Source organism: Podarcis pityusensis (genome assembly GCF_964106645.2).
Source record: "Podarcis pityusensis genome assembly, chromosome: 5".
Lineage (NCBI taxonomy): Eukaryota > Metazoa > Chordata > Lepidosauria > Squamata > Lacertidae > Podarcis > Podarcis pityusensis.
Window position 1 is genome coordinate 1201068 of NC_138032.1, and position 19396 is coordinate 1220463.

The window sequence follows — 19396 nt, forward strand, 5'->3', positions numbered from 1 at the left end:
CTACAGCAGATATTTTGTGAAAACAAGATGCTGTTTGGGGAGGGGGGGTTGTGAACCCAATTGCACTTCCTCGAAGGAAAATGTGGCCTGACAGTCTCATTCCCAGGCTCCCGAAATTGCCTCTCAGCTGGCCGAAGCTTCATTGCACCGCACCTCTCTTTGATTTAGGTGATGAAAAGTCACTCAAGGGAAATGAAAGCTTCTGTTGTCAGGCAGAAACCCTTTTCTCCGGCTTCTGAAAGGATCTCTCCACCACATGCAGTCTCCAAAGTTTGTCTCTTCTGGGCTCTCTGCACAGTTGTTTTGGTGCTGTTTGCTTTACGATGCAGCCAAGCACCTTTCTGCTGTAATCCTCAGCGGGCCAGGGTTGTTTTTAAGGGACCCAGCACTGGCTAATGAATACCCTGGTGAGGGAACAGCCTATTCTCTTCAAACAAGAGAGCCTTGGCTGCTGAAATATTAACTGCTGATTGCAAAAGGGGAGCAGTGCCATAAATTGGGCTTCCTCTGAATGAAGCAGCCCAGGAACTCCAGAGGTCCTGTTTGTTGTGCATTTATGATGGTTTGCGCCCAGGATGGTAGCAGGGCGGTTATATGCAATCCCGCTTTCGATACTATTTGCACCTGTGAACTTTGCAGAGTGGACATACCTCTCCGTCTCCAGGTGGTGCACGTTCCATAGTTCCCTGCCAAAACCCTGTCACTTGTCATGCCATCAGTGTTGTGCGTCTCATCTGCGTTGCGTTGTAATGCAAGAATCCCCCTAAAGATGGCAATAATGCGGTAGCGTTGGGGAAGCACTGCAGAGCAGCCCCTGGCGGAGAGGGATGGGTGACAACTAGGGTTGTGCTCTTTCCAATGTTTCTGAATCCCAGTTGCTGGAAACCACAGGAAGGGAAAGTATCGATCTTGTGTTCGAATCCTGCTTGTGGGTTTCCCCACAGTTATCAAGTCAGCCCCTGAAAGCTCCCTAGCTGGATCAGGCCAAATGGGGCCCGATCCGATCCGGCATCCTACTCTCACGGTGACCACCCAGATGCCTCAATGACAAGCCTGCAAGCAGAGCAGGTTGCAGCAATTTAAAAAACAGTTTAAAACCAGATATAGTCACAAGAATAGGGTGGTTCCAAAATTTTCTCTCTCTGGGTCAAAGGCCGCAAAGGTAAAGAGGTGTATCCTTAGCATATGGCAGAAGTGATGTAAAGAGAGTGCCTGGCGTGTCTCTGTGGGAGTTCCCAGACTCTGCGGCTGCTCCAGAGGATGCCTTTTCTCCCAGCAGCATTGAATTCTTTGTTGTCAAGCTCTCTGAACCAAACGCTGCGGAAGCTCAGTGGCCGGGAGACAGTTAAAATGCTGTAATTTCAGGGTTTGCCCATGTCTCTTTCAAAATCCTTCCTCCCACACAGAGACGCCCAGGAGTGCCGAAGCTACATGAATTTTAATTATCTGGCTGCATGCAAGAGGGGGCTGCCTTGCGGAGGGTGAAATATTAATAAAACATAAAGCGCTGCTCTTGTTTCTGCTTAATAAGCATCCTTGACAATGGGGAAGGCTGAGCTCATGAGCGGCTCTAACAAGGGCAGGTGGAACCAGGGGTTTCCCCCAAAGATGCGGGGGCTCCCCCCCCCCCAACCAGAGTGCTGTGGGCAGGATGTGAAAATGGTGTGTGCGCATTGCTAGCCGTTATGGGATGGAGCCCAGGGGGGCAGGGGGCTGTGTGTGAAGCCGCCTTTGATTCATTTAGAGCTGTGGCTATTTTTTAAAGCGATGTTGCATTTAAGAAACTCTTCCAGCCTATGCTCTGCCTCCACAGTTACAGGCAGGGATGCCTCTGAATGCCAGTGGCTGGAGAACGCAGGAGGGGAAAGTTGCTCTGGTGTTCAGGTCCTGCTTTCTGGTTCTTCCCAGCAGGACCTTCTGATGGTCTTACAGGAGGAGTTGCCTCGTCCTTAGGGATTGGGTGTGTTGCGTGCCCAGTGATTGTGAGATTCCATCTGTACATTTCTGAGCACAATTCAAAGTGTTGGTGCTGACTTTTAAAGCCTTAAACGGCCTTGGTCCAGTATATCTGAAGGAGCGTATCCACCCCCATCATTCTGCCCGGACACTGAGGTCCAGCACCGAGGGCCTTCTGGTAGTTCCCTCACTGCGAGAAGTGAGGTTACAGGGAACCAGGCAGAGGGCCTTCTCGGTGGTGACGCCTGCCCTGTGGAACGCCTTCCCGTCACATGTCAAAGAGAAGAACTACCAACTTTTAGATGACATCTGAAGGCAGCCCTCTTTAGGGAAGCTTTTAATGTTTGATGCATTACTTTATTTTAATATTGTGTTGGAAGCTGCCAACAGTGGCTGGGGAAACCCAGCCAGATGGATGGGGTATAAATAAATTATTTATTATTATTATTATTATTATTATTATTATTATTATTATGCTGATTACTCCGATGTGCCCTGCAGAAGTGCCTGAGGACTCCCAACACACATCAGAGGAGGCTGGCAGAACACAGACCTCGTGGGATGCCCAGGGAGGCCACATGGTTCACACTGCAGAGTGGGAAGGGACCCTGGGGGTCATCTAGTCCAACCCCCTGCCATGCTAGTATCTCAGTTAAAGCATCCCTGGCAGATGTCTGTCCAACCTCTGTTTAGAAACCTCCTAGGAAGGAGAGTCCACCACCTTCCCAGGGAGTCCGTTCCACTGTCAAACAGCTCTTGCCATCAGAAAGTTCTTCCAGATGTTGAGTTGGAATCTTCTTGTCATTTGAATCCGCTGATTCAGGTCCTTCCCTCTGGATCAGGGGAAAAGAAGCTGGTTCCGCCTTCCATGGGGCAGCCCTTCAGATATTTGAAAACAGCTTTCAAATCTCCTCTCGGTCTTCTCCAGGCTAAGTGTCCCCAACACCTTCAGAAAGAGCAAGACTCTTATATAGGATGGGTGGTCATAAGGCTGTCTGCCCCTCCCAAATTAATTTCCTGTGCTTTTGAGGTTTGTCCTGGTTTAGCATCTGAGAGAGAATAAGTTTGAGGAAACGGCAAGCTCTACTCCTGCCTTATTCCAAGCCCTTTCTATACCAGAAAGTTGCTCATTTGGTTTTTTCAAGTCTTTGTTTTTTAAATATCTGCTGCTTGTGATATTTATGACTGGCTAAGCAGAGGGACGCAGGTGGCGCTGTGGGTTAAACCACAGAGCCTAGGACTTGCCGATCAGAAGGTCAGCGGTTCGAATCCCCGTGACGAGGTGAGCTCCCGTTGCTGGGTCCCTGCTCCTGCCCACCTAGCAGTTCGAAAGCATGTCAAAGTGCAAGTAGATAAACAGGTACTGCTCTGGCCGGAAGGTAAACAGTGTTTCCATGCGCTGCTCTGCTTCACCAGAAGCGGCTTAGTCATGCTGGCCACATGTATGCCGGCTCCCTCGGCCAATAAAGCGAGATGAGCGCCGCAACCCCAGAGTCGGTCACAACTGGACCTAATGGTCAGGGGTCCCTTTACCTTTACTTTTTAAGCAGAGGTGATTGGCATAAACATCTATTGAGCTTCTTAGCCACTGAAAATGTATTGGTAGCTTTGGGGCTGAGAGGAGGAAGACTGAACCATGGTTTTGGAGAGTTTTTTTAAATGGGGGTGGGGGTGTCAAAATCTTGGCAGGACTATTCCCCACTTTGCCCATTAGCAAGCTCTTCCCTGTCACTGACAGCCTCTCTGCAAAGATCTCCAGATTTGCACAAAAGTGCGACTTTAGTAAACAAACAAGAAGAACTTTTGCATTTATTTTTTTAAAAGAGATTTCCAAAAGTACAGTTGGAACAACAGGGACAATGCATTCAGTCTCGCAGATTTGGCAACTGTTGTACAGCAGCTCCAAAGATCCTGCAATGCTTGCAAATGTATTTCTGAGCCCAAGCCAAGCTGTGGACATATAAAGCCCCAAATGTGTGAAGGACCCCCTCTTGCTACGATTCCCTGACAGGGTCTTCTCCGTGGTGGCTCCTATCTTTGGACTGACCTGTGTCTGATGCTACTGTGGACTATGTTTTCACACCAGTTACAGAGGCATCTCTTTGCCCAGGCTTTTAAGGAGAACCTAAGCTAGTCTGCCAGGGACGCGGGTGGCGCTGTGGGTGCTGCGGGTGGCCTAGGGCTTGTTGATCGGAAGGTTGGCGGTTCGAATCCCCGCGACGGGGTGAGCTCCCGTTGCTCGGTCCCTGCTCCTGCCAACCTAGCAGTTCAAAAGCACATCAAAGTGCAAGTAGATAAATAGGTACTGCTCCGGCAGGAAGGTAAATGGCGTTTCCGTGCGCTGCTCTGGTTCGTCAGAAGCGGCTTAGTCATGCTGGCCACATGACCCAGAAGCTGTACGTCGGCTCCCTTGGCCAGTAAAGCAAGATGAGCACTGCAACCCCAGAGTTGGCCACGACTGGACCTAATGGTCAGGGGTCCCTTTACCTTTAAGCTAGTCTGCCAGTTGAGACTAGGAACAGAGGAAGCCGTCTCGTACAAAATCAGACTGTTGGTCCATTTAGCTCAGTATTGTCTGCACTGGCTGGTAGCATCTCTCCAGGGCACCAGAGAGGGAGCCTTTCCCAGCCCTGCCCAGAGATGCTGTAAGGAATTTCACCTGGGATCTTCTGCAAGCGGTGTGTGTGTCCTGTCACTGAGCTGTGGCTCTGGGAGAGATTGACTTTCTCCCAGCTCTTTATAAATGTTCTTTGTTTTTCGTAGCTGAAAATGTTGGTATCTGTAATTTTTATTGTGTGTTTTACGCTGCTGGAATGGTCTTGATGACGGGGCAGGCTCATAAATCAGGCGGAGAAACAAGCACTTAAATTAAATTGCAGATTGGCCATTAGCAAAGTTAGGGAACTTTCATTTGTGAGGTTAATCATGCCTTTTGGCCTGGAACGTGTCGTTTGTGGATACTGTCAATACAGATCACAAAGCCATAAAAACATTTGCATTTGCACGGCCCTTTGGAGTGCTCAGAGCACCTCGCATGCCATTATCACAACGCTCCTCACAACAACCTTCTGAGGTAGGACAGGGCTGCTGTAAGACAAAGGGTGGGGAAGGCTTGAGGCTGAGAGAGACAGGCAGCAATCGTCCCTGCTTCCTGATGCGAGACTAGCAGGTCAATGGCTGAGAACATGTCTGCTGGGCCAGGCCAAAGGGGCCCCCTCTAGTCCAGCATCCTGCTCTCACAGGGGCCAACCTGGGAAACCGACAAGCAGGATTTGAGCGCAAGAGGAACTCTCCCCTCCTGCAGATCCCAGCAATTGGCATTCAGAAGCATTTTTGCCTCTGGCCATTCTGGCTAGGAGCCATCTGCAGCCTTCTCCATGAATTTGTCTAATCCACTTTTAAAGCCATCTTGGTTGGTGGCCATCAGGGCCTACAGTGGCAGGGAGTTCCACAGTCTAACTATGAGCTGCCTGAAGAAGTCCTTTCTTTTCTCTGTCCTGGGTTTTTCCGGCGTTCATTCGATGCCCACGAATTCTAGTGTTCCAAGAGAGGGAGGAAGCATTTTCCATCTCCGCTTCCTCCTTGCCTTGTGCAGTTTTATAAACTTCTGTCCTATCGCCTCTTTCTGCCTTTTCTCTGAACTAAGAGGTCCCAAATGGGGCAGCTTTTCCTCATAGGGGAGGGGCTCCATCCCCTTGACTGTTTAGGTTGCCCTAGTAAAGGGACCCCTGACCATTAGGTCCAGTCGTGACAGACTCTGGGGTTGCGGCGCTCATCTCTTTACTGGCCGAGGGAGCCGGCGTGCAGCTTCTGGGTCATGTGGCCAGCAGGACTAAGCCGCTTCTGGAGAACCAGAGCAGCGCACGGAAACGCCGTTTACCTTCCTGCCGGAGCGGTACCTATTTATCTACTTGCACTTTGACGTGCTTTAGAACTGCTAGGTTGGCAGGAGCTGGGACCAAGCAACTGGAGCTCACCCCATCGCGGGGATTTGAACCGCCGACCTTCTGATCAGCAAGTCCTAGGCGCTGTGGTTTAACCCACAGCGCCACCCTTGGTTGCCCTACTCTGAAACTTTCCCGACTCTGCTACATCCTTTCTGAGGTGAGGGAGATGAGCAGAACTGAACACAGCACCTGGGAAGAGGGGCAGGCATGGCTTTTCCACAGCCTGCTTCCTGCCTGGCCTTGACCTTCTGCAGGGGACCTCAGGGTGGAACGATGGAGGTCCTGCTCTTGATGGCTATGTTATTTTTCTGCTCACTTTCCCATCTCCATGGCACATGTTTCCTTTCCCCCCTCTGGGCTCCGGTCAACCAGGATCTATCCCACAGCCTCCCTTTTCATGCTTTGCACTTCATCCAATCCCCTCCTGCCTCACAGCAACTTAACCCAGCAGAGGAAAATGGATAAATAATGCAGACGTAGCTTTTATCGGTTTAGGGTGGTGAAATCAGATACGAACTAGGCTGCAGCGGCTCAGTGGAGAGAAAGGAGTTGTAATGACCAGTCAAACTGTAGCCTCACAACTCCCTTCTGTGCCACCCTGGTAGCAGCACATACACAACAGTTTAGAGGGAAGGAAGGGAAGAGGGAACACAACAGAAGTTTGTGAAATAATGCAAAGCACAGGGAAAGTGGATAGTTTTGTTTTTTTAAATATTTCTTTGCAAACCCTAGAACTCATTGACCTCCAGTGTAGTCGAATGTTGGGAGATTCAGGAAAGACGCAAGAAAGCAGTACAGTTAAAGTGTGGAACTCCTTGCCACAGGAGACAGTGATGTTCATGAACCTGCATGGCTTTAAAAGATTTGACAAATTCACTGTGCTTCTGAATCCCAGTTGCCTGAAACCACAGGAGGGAAGAGTTAATTCTGCTTGCAAATTTCCCATTGCCGCATCTGCTTGGCCCCTGTGAGAACAGGATTCTGAACTAGGGGGCCCCCATTGGCCTGATCCTGCAGGGCTGTTCTTATGTTCTTATACCCTTTTACGAAGCAGCATTCCGGACTGAGATGAGCTCCCTCTGGGGCGATTCATTAAGACGACTGCATTCTCAGATACCAAGGCAGGGCTGGGGTGTCACTCAAGTGATGCTGAAAACCAGTCCTCCCATTCGCAGGGCCTGTAAAGCAACCTAAATGTGCTGGAACAGGTCATAAAATCACTTTTTAAAGCAATCCTTTCCCTGTGCCCTGTTCATTGGTCCACATACAGTTAGAAGGGGGGGGGGCTTCAGTAATTGTGTGAAAGTCCCCTTTGGGGGCCTAGCATGAAAAGCTTCCAAAAGCAGAGTGCCTCTGAGCATCGTGGGTGCTTGTTCTTGCATGCCTGAGCATCTTCCTAGGCACCTGCAGAGTGTCACCAGTGAGGCAGCTTCAACAAGCCACACACAAAGGACAGAAGCATTTATAAGGGTGGTGAGTGCCCCCCCCCCGCAGGGTTGATCCCTAGACAGCGCATCCTGTTTTCCCAGATTGATCTCCTTAAGGAAGGGGGCAGAGTAAACTGGGAGGCTGCAGAGGGGCTGCATCCCTGAGGAGGGACATCAGAATTTCCTGGATCTGCCCAATGGCCCACCTGGAGTCCAGCCTCCAGTTCTCACAGACGCCCCAATGGGAAACCTGCAAGCAGGATTTGAGCACAAAGAGCACAACTCTCCCCTCCTGTAGCTCCCAGCAACCGGCATGAAAGAAACAGCCCTTCTCTTTTGCAAGAACCCCATTCAGAGGTAGACTGCCCCTGGGTGGGGAGGCTCCATTCTCTGCAACCAGCAGGTGGATCGTCGCCTTTTCAAGGCACCTCGAACCCAGTGACCCCCCCTACCCCTTGTTTCTTAATGGCCCGGCGACATTGTCAAAAATTGACAGGCAGCAAGGCTTCTAAACACCAGTTGCCAGAAACCGCAGGAGGCGAGAGGAGAGCAGCTGCCGCTGCCGCTGGTGGTTTCAGCCGCTGTGAGATGCCATTGGCCTCATCCTGCAAGCTCTTCTGATGCTCTTATCTCCTGGCTCCGCTTCAGGGGTCTAGCCCCGCAGTCCGTTGCGGGGCCTGGGATTCCCCCCCCCCCGCCGTCCTCGATGCGCGGGGCGGTGGGATGCGTTGGCCAGCCTCCCGCGTTGGCGAGCGCCGAGCGCATCCTCCTCGGAGCAGCGCGGGCGAAAGAGGTGCCGGGGCTGCGAGCCAGCCAGCCAGCGAGCCCCTCCTGCTGTCCCCCGGCGAGCCGTCGAATCAGCGGCGCCCGCAGTGGTCTCTCCTCCGCCCGGCCGAGCCTCTCATCCAAACCTCGGTCACGTAGGATTGCGTAGAAGCGGGGAGGGAGGCGAGGCTGCTGGTGCCGCCGCCGCCGCCGCCGGCTGCCTCCGAAGAGGCTGCCATTCTCCGCGCGCCGCTGCTCCGCCGGGTCGGGACCGCAGGACCCGCCGCGAAGCCGCCTCCTCGGGGAGGGGAGATGGCAGCCCGGGCGGCCGCGGCTGCTGTCCGGCCCCCGGGCGGCCCCTGAGCGCCTCGCCGGTGGGGGCGGCTCCCGGGCAGCCCAGAAGAAGAGGAGGAAGGGGGCTTCGCCGCCCCCGGGTCCCTCGTGGCGCCATGGGCCGCCGGAGAAGCTGAGCGAGGCCGTCGCGGAGATATGTGGCTGGCCCGGGGACCGGCGGGCCGCAGCGGGGGCCACGAGGCAGCTGCAGCGCCGCCGCCGACGGAGAGGAGGAGGAGGCGGCGGCGACGGGGGGCGGGAGCCTGAGAGAGCCCGCCTTCGCCCCCCCCCTCCGCCCGCCCTCCGCGCGGTCCCCGAGCGTGGAGACAGACGGCGCCTCTTTCGTCTTCCCAGCCGACGTCGACACTGCGAAAGGCCTCGCCGGACGGGTCCCGGACGGAGCGGGGGCCATGAGGGGGGCTCCGCCGGCGCCTCTGGGGTCCGGCAGCTCAGAAATGAGATCCCCGCGAGGCCCCGACGCCGGAGACCCCCGCGCCGAGGCGGCCAGAGCATCGGAGGGAGCAGCCGCAGCCGCAGCCGCCCCGTCGGACCCACATTCCTCCTCCTCCTCCTCGTGATGCACCGCTGGGCCTCGGGACCCGCGGGGGGATACTGAGGCAGGGCTCTGGAGAGCCTCCACTCCTCCCCCCTCCACGCCCAACATTTGCCAGCCGGGTTTTGTATCTCTTTCTCTCGCTCGCTTCGCAACGAGGACCGTCCCTTCGTGCCAAAGCAGCGCGGGCCCTGGAGCGGCCAGCTGTTGCGGGGCTCGCATCTGGAGAGGTTCCGGAGGGGCGTCGGGGCCCTGGACAAGGCGCCTGGCCAGCCTGCCGACGGAGAGCCCCTGCCGTCGGACCTTCCCCCGAGCGGAGGCAGCGCGGGAGGGAGGCGAGCAGAGGCGTCTTTTCCCCCCAGCCTCTGGGCTGGGGGGGAGGCGGAGAGGAGCAGGGGGTCTCTGCTGGGGGCCCGGACTTTCGGGGTGGGGGGCTTGCGCCGAAGATGGGGAGCCGTCGAGCGGGCGATGAGGGCTAGCGGCCTGTGACTGCTGCTGCCGCCGCCGCCGCCGCCCGCCCCGTCCGGCCATGGCCGCGGCCATCGCCAGCTCGCTGATCCGGCAGAAGCGGCAGGCCCGCGAGTCCAACAGCGACCGCGTGTCCGCCTCCAAGCGCCGCTCCAGCCCCAGCAAGGACGGCCGCTCCCTCTGCGAGAGGCACGTCTTGGGCGTCTTCAGCAAGGTCCGCTTCTGCAGCGGCAGGAAGAGGCACGTCCGGCGGAGACCAGGTCAGTAGCTGCCGCGGGCGGGCGGGGGCGCCCTGGGGGGCCAGACCCAGAAGCAGCGACCCTGGGCGTGTGCTGAGGGAGTGCGGGTGCCCCTGGGGATTGCCCTTGGAGGGGGGCCTCGGGGCATGTGCAGAGTGCTTCCCTTGTTTTGAGCAGTCCAGGCCGTGAGTCCTCTTAGCTCAGCGCCTGGTTCCTCGCAGTTTGCAGGGTGCTGTCCAGCTCCACCTCGGCAGATCGGCAACCGAGGTAGACTGCCCCTAAACCTGGAGCTCTGTTTATCCACCAGAGCTACTAGGCATTTATAGACCTAGCTGCCACATATGAAGCTTTTACATTTTGATGCCACTCTGACTGCGACTAAGGTGGGGCCATTAGTCCTGCCACAGGGTTCAGCTGAATGCCTCTGGGGTGCCCGTAGCAGGGCTTGACGTCAAGAGCCGTCTCTTGCTCTTTGCCCCGCACCAACTGCCCCCTCCTATTGCCATTGTGACGAAAAGCAAATAAACTGAGCATGTGCAGAGGGCCACTTAAGAACTGCAAACCCCCATTTAGAAGGCAGACCCAGGGGCTGTGTCTCCCGGGTGTTGATTTTCAATACTAGGAGCCAGGCCCGCAGCGTCTGAGGCAGGGAGGGTGGCAAGAGTTCTCCTGCACAAGTGCAGAGTGCTCCCTCATAGGCAGCACCACAGCAGGGATGTCTGTGGATATTGGGCAGCTTGTTACCATTATTATTTGCAGCCTGTCTGTCAGAATACGGATCCTTCAAAGGTAGCTTATAAAGGACTCTGAAATGTAGTCCCCCCCCCCACCCCCCCCAACACATGATAAGCAATTTCAACATATAATAAGTCAGATCATTGGTGGTAGATTGATCCCTGAATTTCTCCCAGGCTCAGTGCTGCCTCCCCTTTTCTTCATATTTTGAAATCTCTTCCCTTTTCCCTTTTATTTTTTTCCCTTGCTGCATTTGCACAACGGTTCCCAGATTAATTGTCCCACATTGCAGCCTTTTATTCTGGATTCAGGTGGTTTCCAGCAAGTCCTGCCCGCCCGCCCCCCCCCTCACTTCTGGTTCTGCGCTTCCAGTAACTAAAAGGTGTAGGATCCTTAGTTCCTCCCAGTCCATATATGCTTTGAACCACAGGGAGCAAAATCCGTTTTCTTCTAGCTGTAATGCTCACAGGTACTTGGGTCAAGTGTGCGGAACTGACCCGGGCCCACAATTATCACCCGAGGCCCATCTTCATCTCCCTCCCTTCTGGAGGGCAGCAGCAGCAGCAGGAGAAGGGGCCTTTTCTGTGGTGGCTCCCCACTTGTGGGATGCTCTCCCCAGGGAGACTCACCTGGCACCTTCATGGCATGTTTTCTGGGCACCATTTCTCTATAACCAGGACTTTGGTTGATGAACATCAGTATCCGAAATTCACCAGGTGCCAAGGGCATTTTACACCTGGCTATCTGCCCAAGTGAAGATGACTGACTGTGTGGCAGGATGACACCTGGACGTCTCCACCACCTGGAGCTGCCTACCTGGGGATCGTGGGCTCTTCTGCTTTCTCATGTTAGCAAAATGTCCTGTGGAATTCTATCCATTACATTTTATCTGCGCAATCACAATGAATTTCAGGAACCCTAAAGTCGTATTGAAAAATGTGACTTTCGAGCCGCCTGGGCCCCAAATGGCAACTAGGCATTCTGTTTTGGCTGGTTTAAGGAGCCATTTGGCGCCCAGCTTAAATATCTCAGTTTCTAACCCTGATTAACATTGCATGGCCTTTTAAATGTGTTTGTGGGGTGCGGGATATTGGCTTGTCATTGTTTTTCATAGAATCACAGAATTGTAGAGTTGGAAGGAACCTCAGGGGTCATTTAGTCCAACCCTCTGCAATGCAGGAATTTTAACTAGATCATACATGACCAATGGCCACCCAACCTCTACTTAAAAACCTCCAAGGAAGGAGAGTCAACCACCATCCAAGGTAGTCTGTTCTACAGTACAGTGGTACCTCAGTTTACGAACTTAATCCGTTCCAGAAGTCTGTTCTTAAACCAAAACTGTTCTCAAACCGAGGTGTGCTTTCCCAAATGAGGCCTCCCACTGCTGGTGCCCTTCAACCGTTTGGATTCCATTCTCAGACCGAGGTAAAGTTCTCAAACTAGGACACTACTCCAGTTTTGCAGAGCTATTAAACCAAATCATTTGTAAACAGGACTGTTCTTAAACCGAAGTACCACTGTAAACCTTAGTTGAAAGACACCCATAGTGTTTTGCGCTCCCAGATTTCAGATTTTTAACAAATATTCAGTGACTGGAGTCTGATAGCTGATCCCAAGTGTTCTCATGTGTTTTTAACCCCAGGCAGAGCTGTGGCAGCAAAATGTGGCTGACTTTATAACACCCTCCCCCCGAAAATGGACTAATTTTTTTTACATGCTAATATCCACTGTCCCTTCTTCCTCTTTAATGTCAATCGGATTTGAACAGGACACATTCCCCGAATCGTGCCCATTGGCACCAAAGGTTTGCCTCCTTGCTCTCAAGAGCCTCAGCTCTGCCAAGTGGTTCAAAAGGAAAGCTGCCGATGCACAGGATTTGCTCTGGCCACTGGTTTCCCCAGCTGTGCTACTACTGATGCTCCTCTCTGTGTGACGGAGCAATGGGATGTTGCATTGAAACGGACACAGACTCTGGTGCTCAAGTCAGCCCAGAAAGCACATCTTGTGAAGAGCTGGAAAAGGGGTTTGCACACTGAGCTGCTAGCGTGGCTCCGACATCCCAGCACTCTTCCCTGTGGATGGCACCAGACATTACAGGCCTCCACTAATGAATTTGTCCTTATGTAACAGAGAAGGGGGATGTCTACAGCGCACAGGGAGTAGGAAGAACACGTTCTCCAGCTCTTTGCATGCGCACGCCTCTGCTTCCCATTTCACAAGGAATCTGTGCTCCACAGAACATAAGAAGTTAGGTAAGAGCCTGTGCTGGATCAGGCCCTTGGCTCATCCAGTCCAGCATCCTGTTCTTACAGGGGCCAACCAGACGCCCAAAGGGAAAACCCACAAGCAGGATTCAAGCACGATAGCCCTCTCCTCATTGCTTGTACCAATTAATAGTCCTCTCCTTTGTGAATGTGCCTGTTCCTCTCTTACAGCCATCCAAGTTGCTGGCCATCACTGCCTCCTGTGGCAGGGAGTTCCATAGTTCTGTGCTGTGTGAAGAAGGGTTTTCCTTTATCTGCCTTAACCTTCCGCCATTCAGCTTCCCTGGAGATCCACAAGCTCTAGAGAGATGGAGAAGAACTTTTCTCTCTCTGCTTTCTCCACGCCAAGCAGAATTTCATAAACTGTCATGTCACCTCTTCCTTGCCTTTTCTCTAAATGAAGAAGTCCCAAACGTTGCTGCCTTTCTTCATAGAGGTAGGCTAGGCTGAGAGCCAGTGACTGGCCCAAGATCACCCAGGGAGAACTTCATGGTCGAGAACCCTGGTCTCCCAGTTGCTAGTCCAACACTCTAACCACTACACCACGCTGTCTGCAGATACATCATTTCAGGAACTTGTGAATCGTCTTATTGGAATAGGCAGCAGCCAATCTCTCTCAGCACCCTTTTGGGATTCAACTGTCAGGAGGCCCTTCTCTCTCTCTCTTTCTCTCCCCCCCCCCACTATACTGGCATTTAGCTTGGCTTACTTCCCTGAGAGGTCTGAAATTCACATCTGCTGTGTCTGGCCCAATTCAAGCACTAACTGAGTGCTCTCCCTCCACTCACCCAACATAGGCCTTATACCGAGTTAGACTGGTGCTCCACCTAGCTTAGTGGGGGGGCCCTTGGACCTATAAACTCACCCCTAGTGCCCCCTACTGTACCCTATTGAAAAGCATTATTTCAGAGCAGCGGTTTGCACGACCCACTAATGTGACACAATGCAATTTGAGACAGCGACAATTAATTGCACATTTATTCAAAATCTGATTCTAGCCATAGAGTTCAATTAAATCAGCAAAACTGATGAAGCTGATACAGGGATGCCCCCACAATGAGAGCCCCTGATCTAGCTGTTGTCTACACTGACTGGCAGCAGCTGGCCAGGGTATCCTACAGGAGACTTCCCAACTGGGGAACTGAACCCGTGACTCCTCTAGGCAAGGCAGGTGCTCTGCCCCTGAAAGGTGGGTGCTTGTTTGTGTGGTCCGACCCTGCCTGCAAGGAGCAGATGGAGCAAAGTCAATATATGATGAAAAGGTAGCTGATCAATTGATGGAGTGGCAGGCAGTCTGCTGCCACACCTGAGCTGTGACTGCTGCCCTGGCCACTGTGGGCAGTGAGATTCCTGGGTGAGGTCTGGCATCATGCCCAGTATGGCCTCCTTAGCAGTCCCGTTTAAACCAAGAGCTGCCAAGCTTCAGATCTGTCAGCCATACTGTCTAAACTTTGGTGGCTAAGAGCGACCTTTGATGCCTTGGTTTGGAAATGGCATGCACTCTGTGCGTGCTCAGAGGCACATCTCTGCCAAGCACAGAGAGGGCACACAGTTACCTGAGGGCCGCCTAACGATGGCTTGCTCTCTGCCCTGCTAGACTTCCAAAGTTTTTTCCTTTTTTTTTTAAAGTACCCAAGAGGAAGGGGGAATTGCTGGCTTTGCACAGCCCACCTCAGCCAGATATTGAACTGAACGATGTAGCTTGCCTTTTCAAGATCCGCCTTTTGGGTCTGGAATTGTCATCCCTGTAGGATAGTTTGCTTTGCAGAGTCTCTTTTCCACCTTGCAAGGTGGAAAGCCAAACTGTCCAAGAATTTCCATCCAAGAAAGTTGGGTCCGGAAGTTTTGCACTTCCTTAGAAACACACTTTGGGGGGGGGGCAGTGGGAGGGCAAAACATCCTTTCTGGCAGCCTCAAGGTGCAGCCTTAAGGTGATGTGAAGCAGCCTTATTGGCCCACCTAGGCCTAGAGGCAAACCAAGGTCAGGTTTTTGTCACCCCCCCGTGTTGCAATTTTTGGGTACGTTGCCCAAAGTTGTTGAGCTCTTTTTAAAGGAGGGCTGGCTGCAAAACAGATATGCCCACTGTTTGCGAAAGTCCGACCGAGGATAGCATAAAACCGCCTGGGGGGTGTGCGAACGCTGCCCACCGGGGGGGGGGTGCCAGGCTGATCACCAGCCATATTTGTGCAATCAGCAGGTGGATTTTCACAACAACAATTGTGCCAATCGTGGAAATCCGCCCACTGAATGTGTGAGTGCCACCACGCCAAGCGTGGTGTAGTGGTTCAGAGCGGTGGACTCGTAATCTGGTGAACCGGGTTTGCTTCCCCGCTCCTCCACCTGCAGCTGCTGGGTGACCTTGGGCCAGTCACACTTCTCTGAAGTCTCTCAGCCCCACTCACCTCACAGGGAAAGGAGAATGTTAGCCGCTTGGAGACTCCTTCGGGTAGTGATAAAGCGGGATATCAAATCCAAACTCTTCTTCTTCTTCCTCCCAGGGGGATTTTGTCACCCCCCTAGGCATGACACCCAGGGTGAACCGCACCCCCCCACCCCCTTGTGACGCCCCTGCCTAGGCCAGTGCCATCCACACTCCAGAGCCTCTGCCTGTGTTGCTCCTGAGCTCCCTTTGGCCATTCCTGCCAGGGGACGGAACCTGGGGGCTCCAGTGGTTTGCCCAGCCACTGAACTACCATTTCCCAATTTGCAAAGGGGGGGGGGAGGAATGGAGATGGCTTGGATGGAAATTCTTGGACAGCTTGGCTCGTGACATTGGCGTGCTGGAATCTAGCCGTTGCCGAGTAAGCGACTCTTGCAGGACAGACCATTCCAGGCCTAGAAGCAGAAGTCAACTCGTGGGACAGACGAGCCCGTAAAAGCACTTTGCAAATTAAAAAATGCAAATGAAAGAGGCCATAAAGTAATGACCCTTTTTGCAGTATAGGAACATAGGGAGCTGCCTGGTACTAAGTCAGACCGGTTGGTCCAGCCGAGCTCGGCGCCACCAGCAGCTCTCCAGGGCCCCAGGCGGGGGTCTCTCCTGGCCCTCCCAGGACATGCCAGGGATTGGATCTGGGAAGTTCTGCACGCAAAGCCCCACTGCTGGTGAGAAAGATTCCCCTGCCCCTCCTCACAAGCACCCCCTAGAGATAACGGCTAAGGCAGGCTTGGCGTGAGGGTCCTATGTTCACCTCCAACCCCCCCTTTTTGTTTTGCAAAGTTTCTTCCTGGCTTCCTACACTTCCTGCCCCCCAGCCGCAGACTGCCGTTCTGCCAAAAGCTTTTCCTACAGAGCCGTGTTGCACAAATCTCTGTCCCGCTGTTTTATAAGTCTTTGTAACTGTCGTCACTGGGCTTTTTAATTGTTGCGAATCCTTTTGCCTCGCCTTATTCCAATTATTTGAGATCCTTGTTTTTATTGTGCTTTTAACTATGGTGCTGGCCACCTCGGGTGGGCTTTGCCCCAAAAGGCAGCATATAAATGATTTTATAGCGCAAGCAAAATCAATACTGATATGGCAGCTTCGGGAGAGGGGGAGGTGTGGCAGTGGTTTTCGGGTGGGTGGGAGGAGCAACACTAAAGCTGTTGGTGGCATCCAGCTAAGGTGAAGATTCATGCTTTTTGTACAGAACAACCCTGTGCACCCCCTAAACCTGTTGTTGGGGTTTCCCAACCCTTGGGGTTAGATTTGGGAAGGGCATGGGAAGAGGGGAGGAAGTTATGTTGCGCAAGCGTGAACCCATGCGCTGATGGGACATATTAGTTGGGCGGTGCTCATAGTGTGGCCCAAGACATGCGCCCCTCAATGTCGTCTGTGGTATGGGGTCTTGGGGTTCCTCGCTTGGCAGTGCTCAGAAGCACCACGTCTTTAGGGCGAGGCTTACGGACGGCTTTTGGAAGAGGCCTCTTGTCCTCCTCCTCCTCTCTCACTCTTGCAACTTGCAAGGCCTGTCACTCCACTCCTGGTGGTGTCTGAATATCCATTTATTTATTTATTTTATATATATATTTAAATGCTATATTGATTGAAAACTGTATAACAAAAAAAGATCAACAGATACTAAAGGCAAAATAAAAAATAAGCAATCATTCATTCCTTAATTGATACTTGCTTTCTGCATCATTTTGCAATTCAGTTTAACATTACCTCCAATCTTCCCATTAAGTTCCCAAATTAAATTCCTTGAATACGCACTTAACTTTATTTTCTCCATGTTGTCTGACTTACTTTAAGTTTTATCAAATTATCCTACTTACACACAGAAGTTCAATCAAAACTCCTGCCAATGGATCGATATTTCGACAGTCTTCTTTTACATAGACTCTGTATATGTCCCACTCTTTGATAAATTCTTCATCTGTAACGTCTCGTAACCTTGCTGATAATCTCTCGCCAGTTCAGCGTACTCTCTTAATTTGTTTCGCCAGTCTGAATATCAATTTAAGCGGCAGGTGCAGATCCTGGAGACAGAAGTTGGGAGTTTGAAAGGGCTCAAGGTGAAGCCAAAGCAGACTCCTTGCACTTGTCTGATTCTGCATATTGGAGCCCTTCCGACAGGTGGAGCTGAATTAATTGTGGAGCTTGATCACCAGAGAACAGCTTGGTCTGTTGAGTGCAAATTGCAAATTCTGCCTCTGCACAGAGTTGTGTGTGCTGCAGACCTCATCCCCGCTCCTTCAATACTTTCTTGTCTCCCACTCTGGCTGGCTGAATCCGCTCTTCATCCTGTAGCTCCTCTACTTTGCCTTCCAGCTTCAGCAGAGGAGGGAAAAGGATCGTGTCCCCCTCTTTGTGCAGAGCTATGGATAGGTGGGCTGGGCTGCCGGTCAGGAGAAAGACTGGGCTTCAGAAGCACTCAAAAAGCCCTTGAAACGCCCAAGGAGTTGTCTCTCTTTAATCAGCATCTTTCAGGCTTGAATTTTTAATAGACAGCTTTTGTGCAAACCCGCGCCTTGTTTCGGGGGCCGAGAAAGAGCCGGAGCAGGATGCGGCTCATTTTTTTCACAAGGAGTTTTTGCAGCTCAGCTGAAGAGCTTTTTATGGTTCTGCAGGTGGAAGCTCTGGGGGGGGGGGCAAGGGAGGAGGCCGGTCAGCCTGCAGGGAGAGCGCAAGAGAGACCCCCTCTGTACCGCAACCCCCCCCCCATGCCCAGGGAAGGATGCAACATTTGCAGCTCTCTTTTTCCGTCAGTTTCCTGCTGAGCTGTTCCCGGCCTGCCAGGAGCGTGGGCGATGTTGCTGGGGTGTGTGTGTGTGTGTGTGTGTGTGTGTGTGTGAAACCTGCAGTTCCAAGGAAGGCGGCGGGCGTGTGTGTGGGGGGGGGAGGTTTGCATGCAATAATCCCTCATGAGTGAAATGTGTTGCTGGAGAATTAAAAGCCTTTTGCTTTGTGAAGTTGTCTCCTCCGCCATCATTAAAAGAGCTCTTTCAGGTCTCAGAACAGTCTTCCCTGGCCCCCAAACCTGGTGCCTTCGAGATGAATTCCCATCTGCCCCAGCCAGCATGGCCCATTGGAGTTGTGGAACCGTAGCTGGAAGGGTCAATAATCCCTGACAGGTGGCCATCCAGCCTCTGTTTAAAAGCCTCCAAGGAAGAAGGGTCCACCGCTTTCTGAAGGAGTCCAAAAGACCTGGAGGGCACCAGGTTGAGGAAGCCTGTCCCAGAGCAACAAAACTTTTCAGAGCCTTCTTCTTCGTCTTGTGGACAAGCCACCATCCCAGGCATGATTTCTGTGTTCCGCTGCTATTGAGTGGGATTTTTGGGGAAAGGGCCACAACTGGGTGGGCAGAGCATCTATCTTGCATGCAGGAGATACCAGGATCAGTCCCCAAAGACATCTCCAGGAAGGGCTGGGAGAGAGGCTCCTGTCTGAGACCCTGGAGAGCCATTGCTGGCAGTCAGTGCAGGTGCTACTGGGCTGGACCAGGGCCTGACTTGGAATAAGGCGGCTTCCTGCGACCCTGGGATTAAGACCACTGTGTCCCTCTTCTGGTTGTAATGGCTTTGGATATCATCAACAGCTCTAATGCTAGTATCCTTTGTTGTTGTTTAGTCATTTAGTCGTGTCTGACTCTTCATGACCCCATGGACCAGAGCATGCCAGGCACTCCTGCCTTCCACTGCCTCCCACAGTTTGGTCAAACTCATGCTGGTAGCTTCGAGAACACTGTCCCACCATCTGGTCCTCAATCATCCCCTTCTCCTTGCGCCCTCCATCTTTCCCAACATCAGGGTCTTTTCCAGGGAGTCTTCTCTTCTCAGGAGGTGGCCAAAGTATTGGAGCCTCAGCTTCAGGATCTGTCCTTCCAGTGAGCACTCAGGGCTGATTTCCTTCAGAATGGAGAGGTTTGATCTTCTTGCAGTCCATGGGACTCTCAAGAGTCTCCTCCAGCACCAGAATTCAAAAGCATCAATTCTTCGGCGATCAGCCTTCTTTATGGTCCAGCTCTCACTTCCGTACATCACTACTGGGAAAACCATAGCTGTAACTGTACGGACCTTTGTGGGCAAGGTGATGCCTCTGCTTTTTAAGATGCTGTCTAGGTTTGTCATTGCATTGTCATTGTCATTTGTCAGTGTAAGGATGCTTATCCAAGCATCTCAGAGGGCTTAGTGTGCTGTGTGCCACCAGCAGCCCTTCCGCCCCTCCTGCAGTGTAGGCCAGTATTCATCCTAAGCAGCAGGTGGAGGCAGGGCAGGGCACT

At 52.7% G+C, this 19396-nt stretch overlaps 2 protein-coding genes across 4 annotated transcripts in view; one reads left to right on the forward strand and one right to left on the reverse strand.

Moving 5' to 3' along the window:
• Positions 1–19396, reverse strand: part of LOC308478152 (uncharacterized protein) — a 342007-nt gene that overhangs the window by 260634 nt on the left and 61977 nt on the right. The window lies entirely within an intron of this gene.
• Positions 1–19396, forward strand: part of FGF12 (fibroblast growth factor 12) — a 233531-nt gene that overhangs the window by 127671 nt on the left and 86464 nt on the right. Inside the window, exon 1 of one of the 3 annotated variants that reach the window (XM_081007542.1) lies at positions 9430–9709. The exons of the other annotated variants lie outside the window; for them this stretch is intronic. Coding sequence (XP_080863668.1) covers positions 9511–9709 — 199 coding nt within the window. The 5' untranslated portion in view covers positions 9430–9510. Of the gene's footprint in view, positions 1–9429; positions 9710–19396 lie in introns of those variants that run through there. 3 annotated transcript variants of the gene reach the window in all.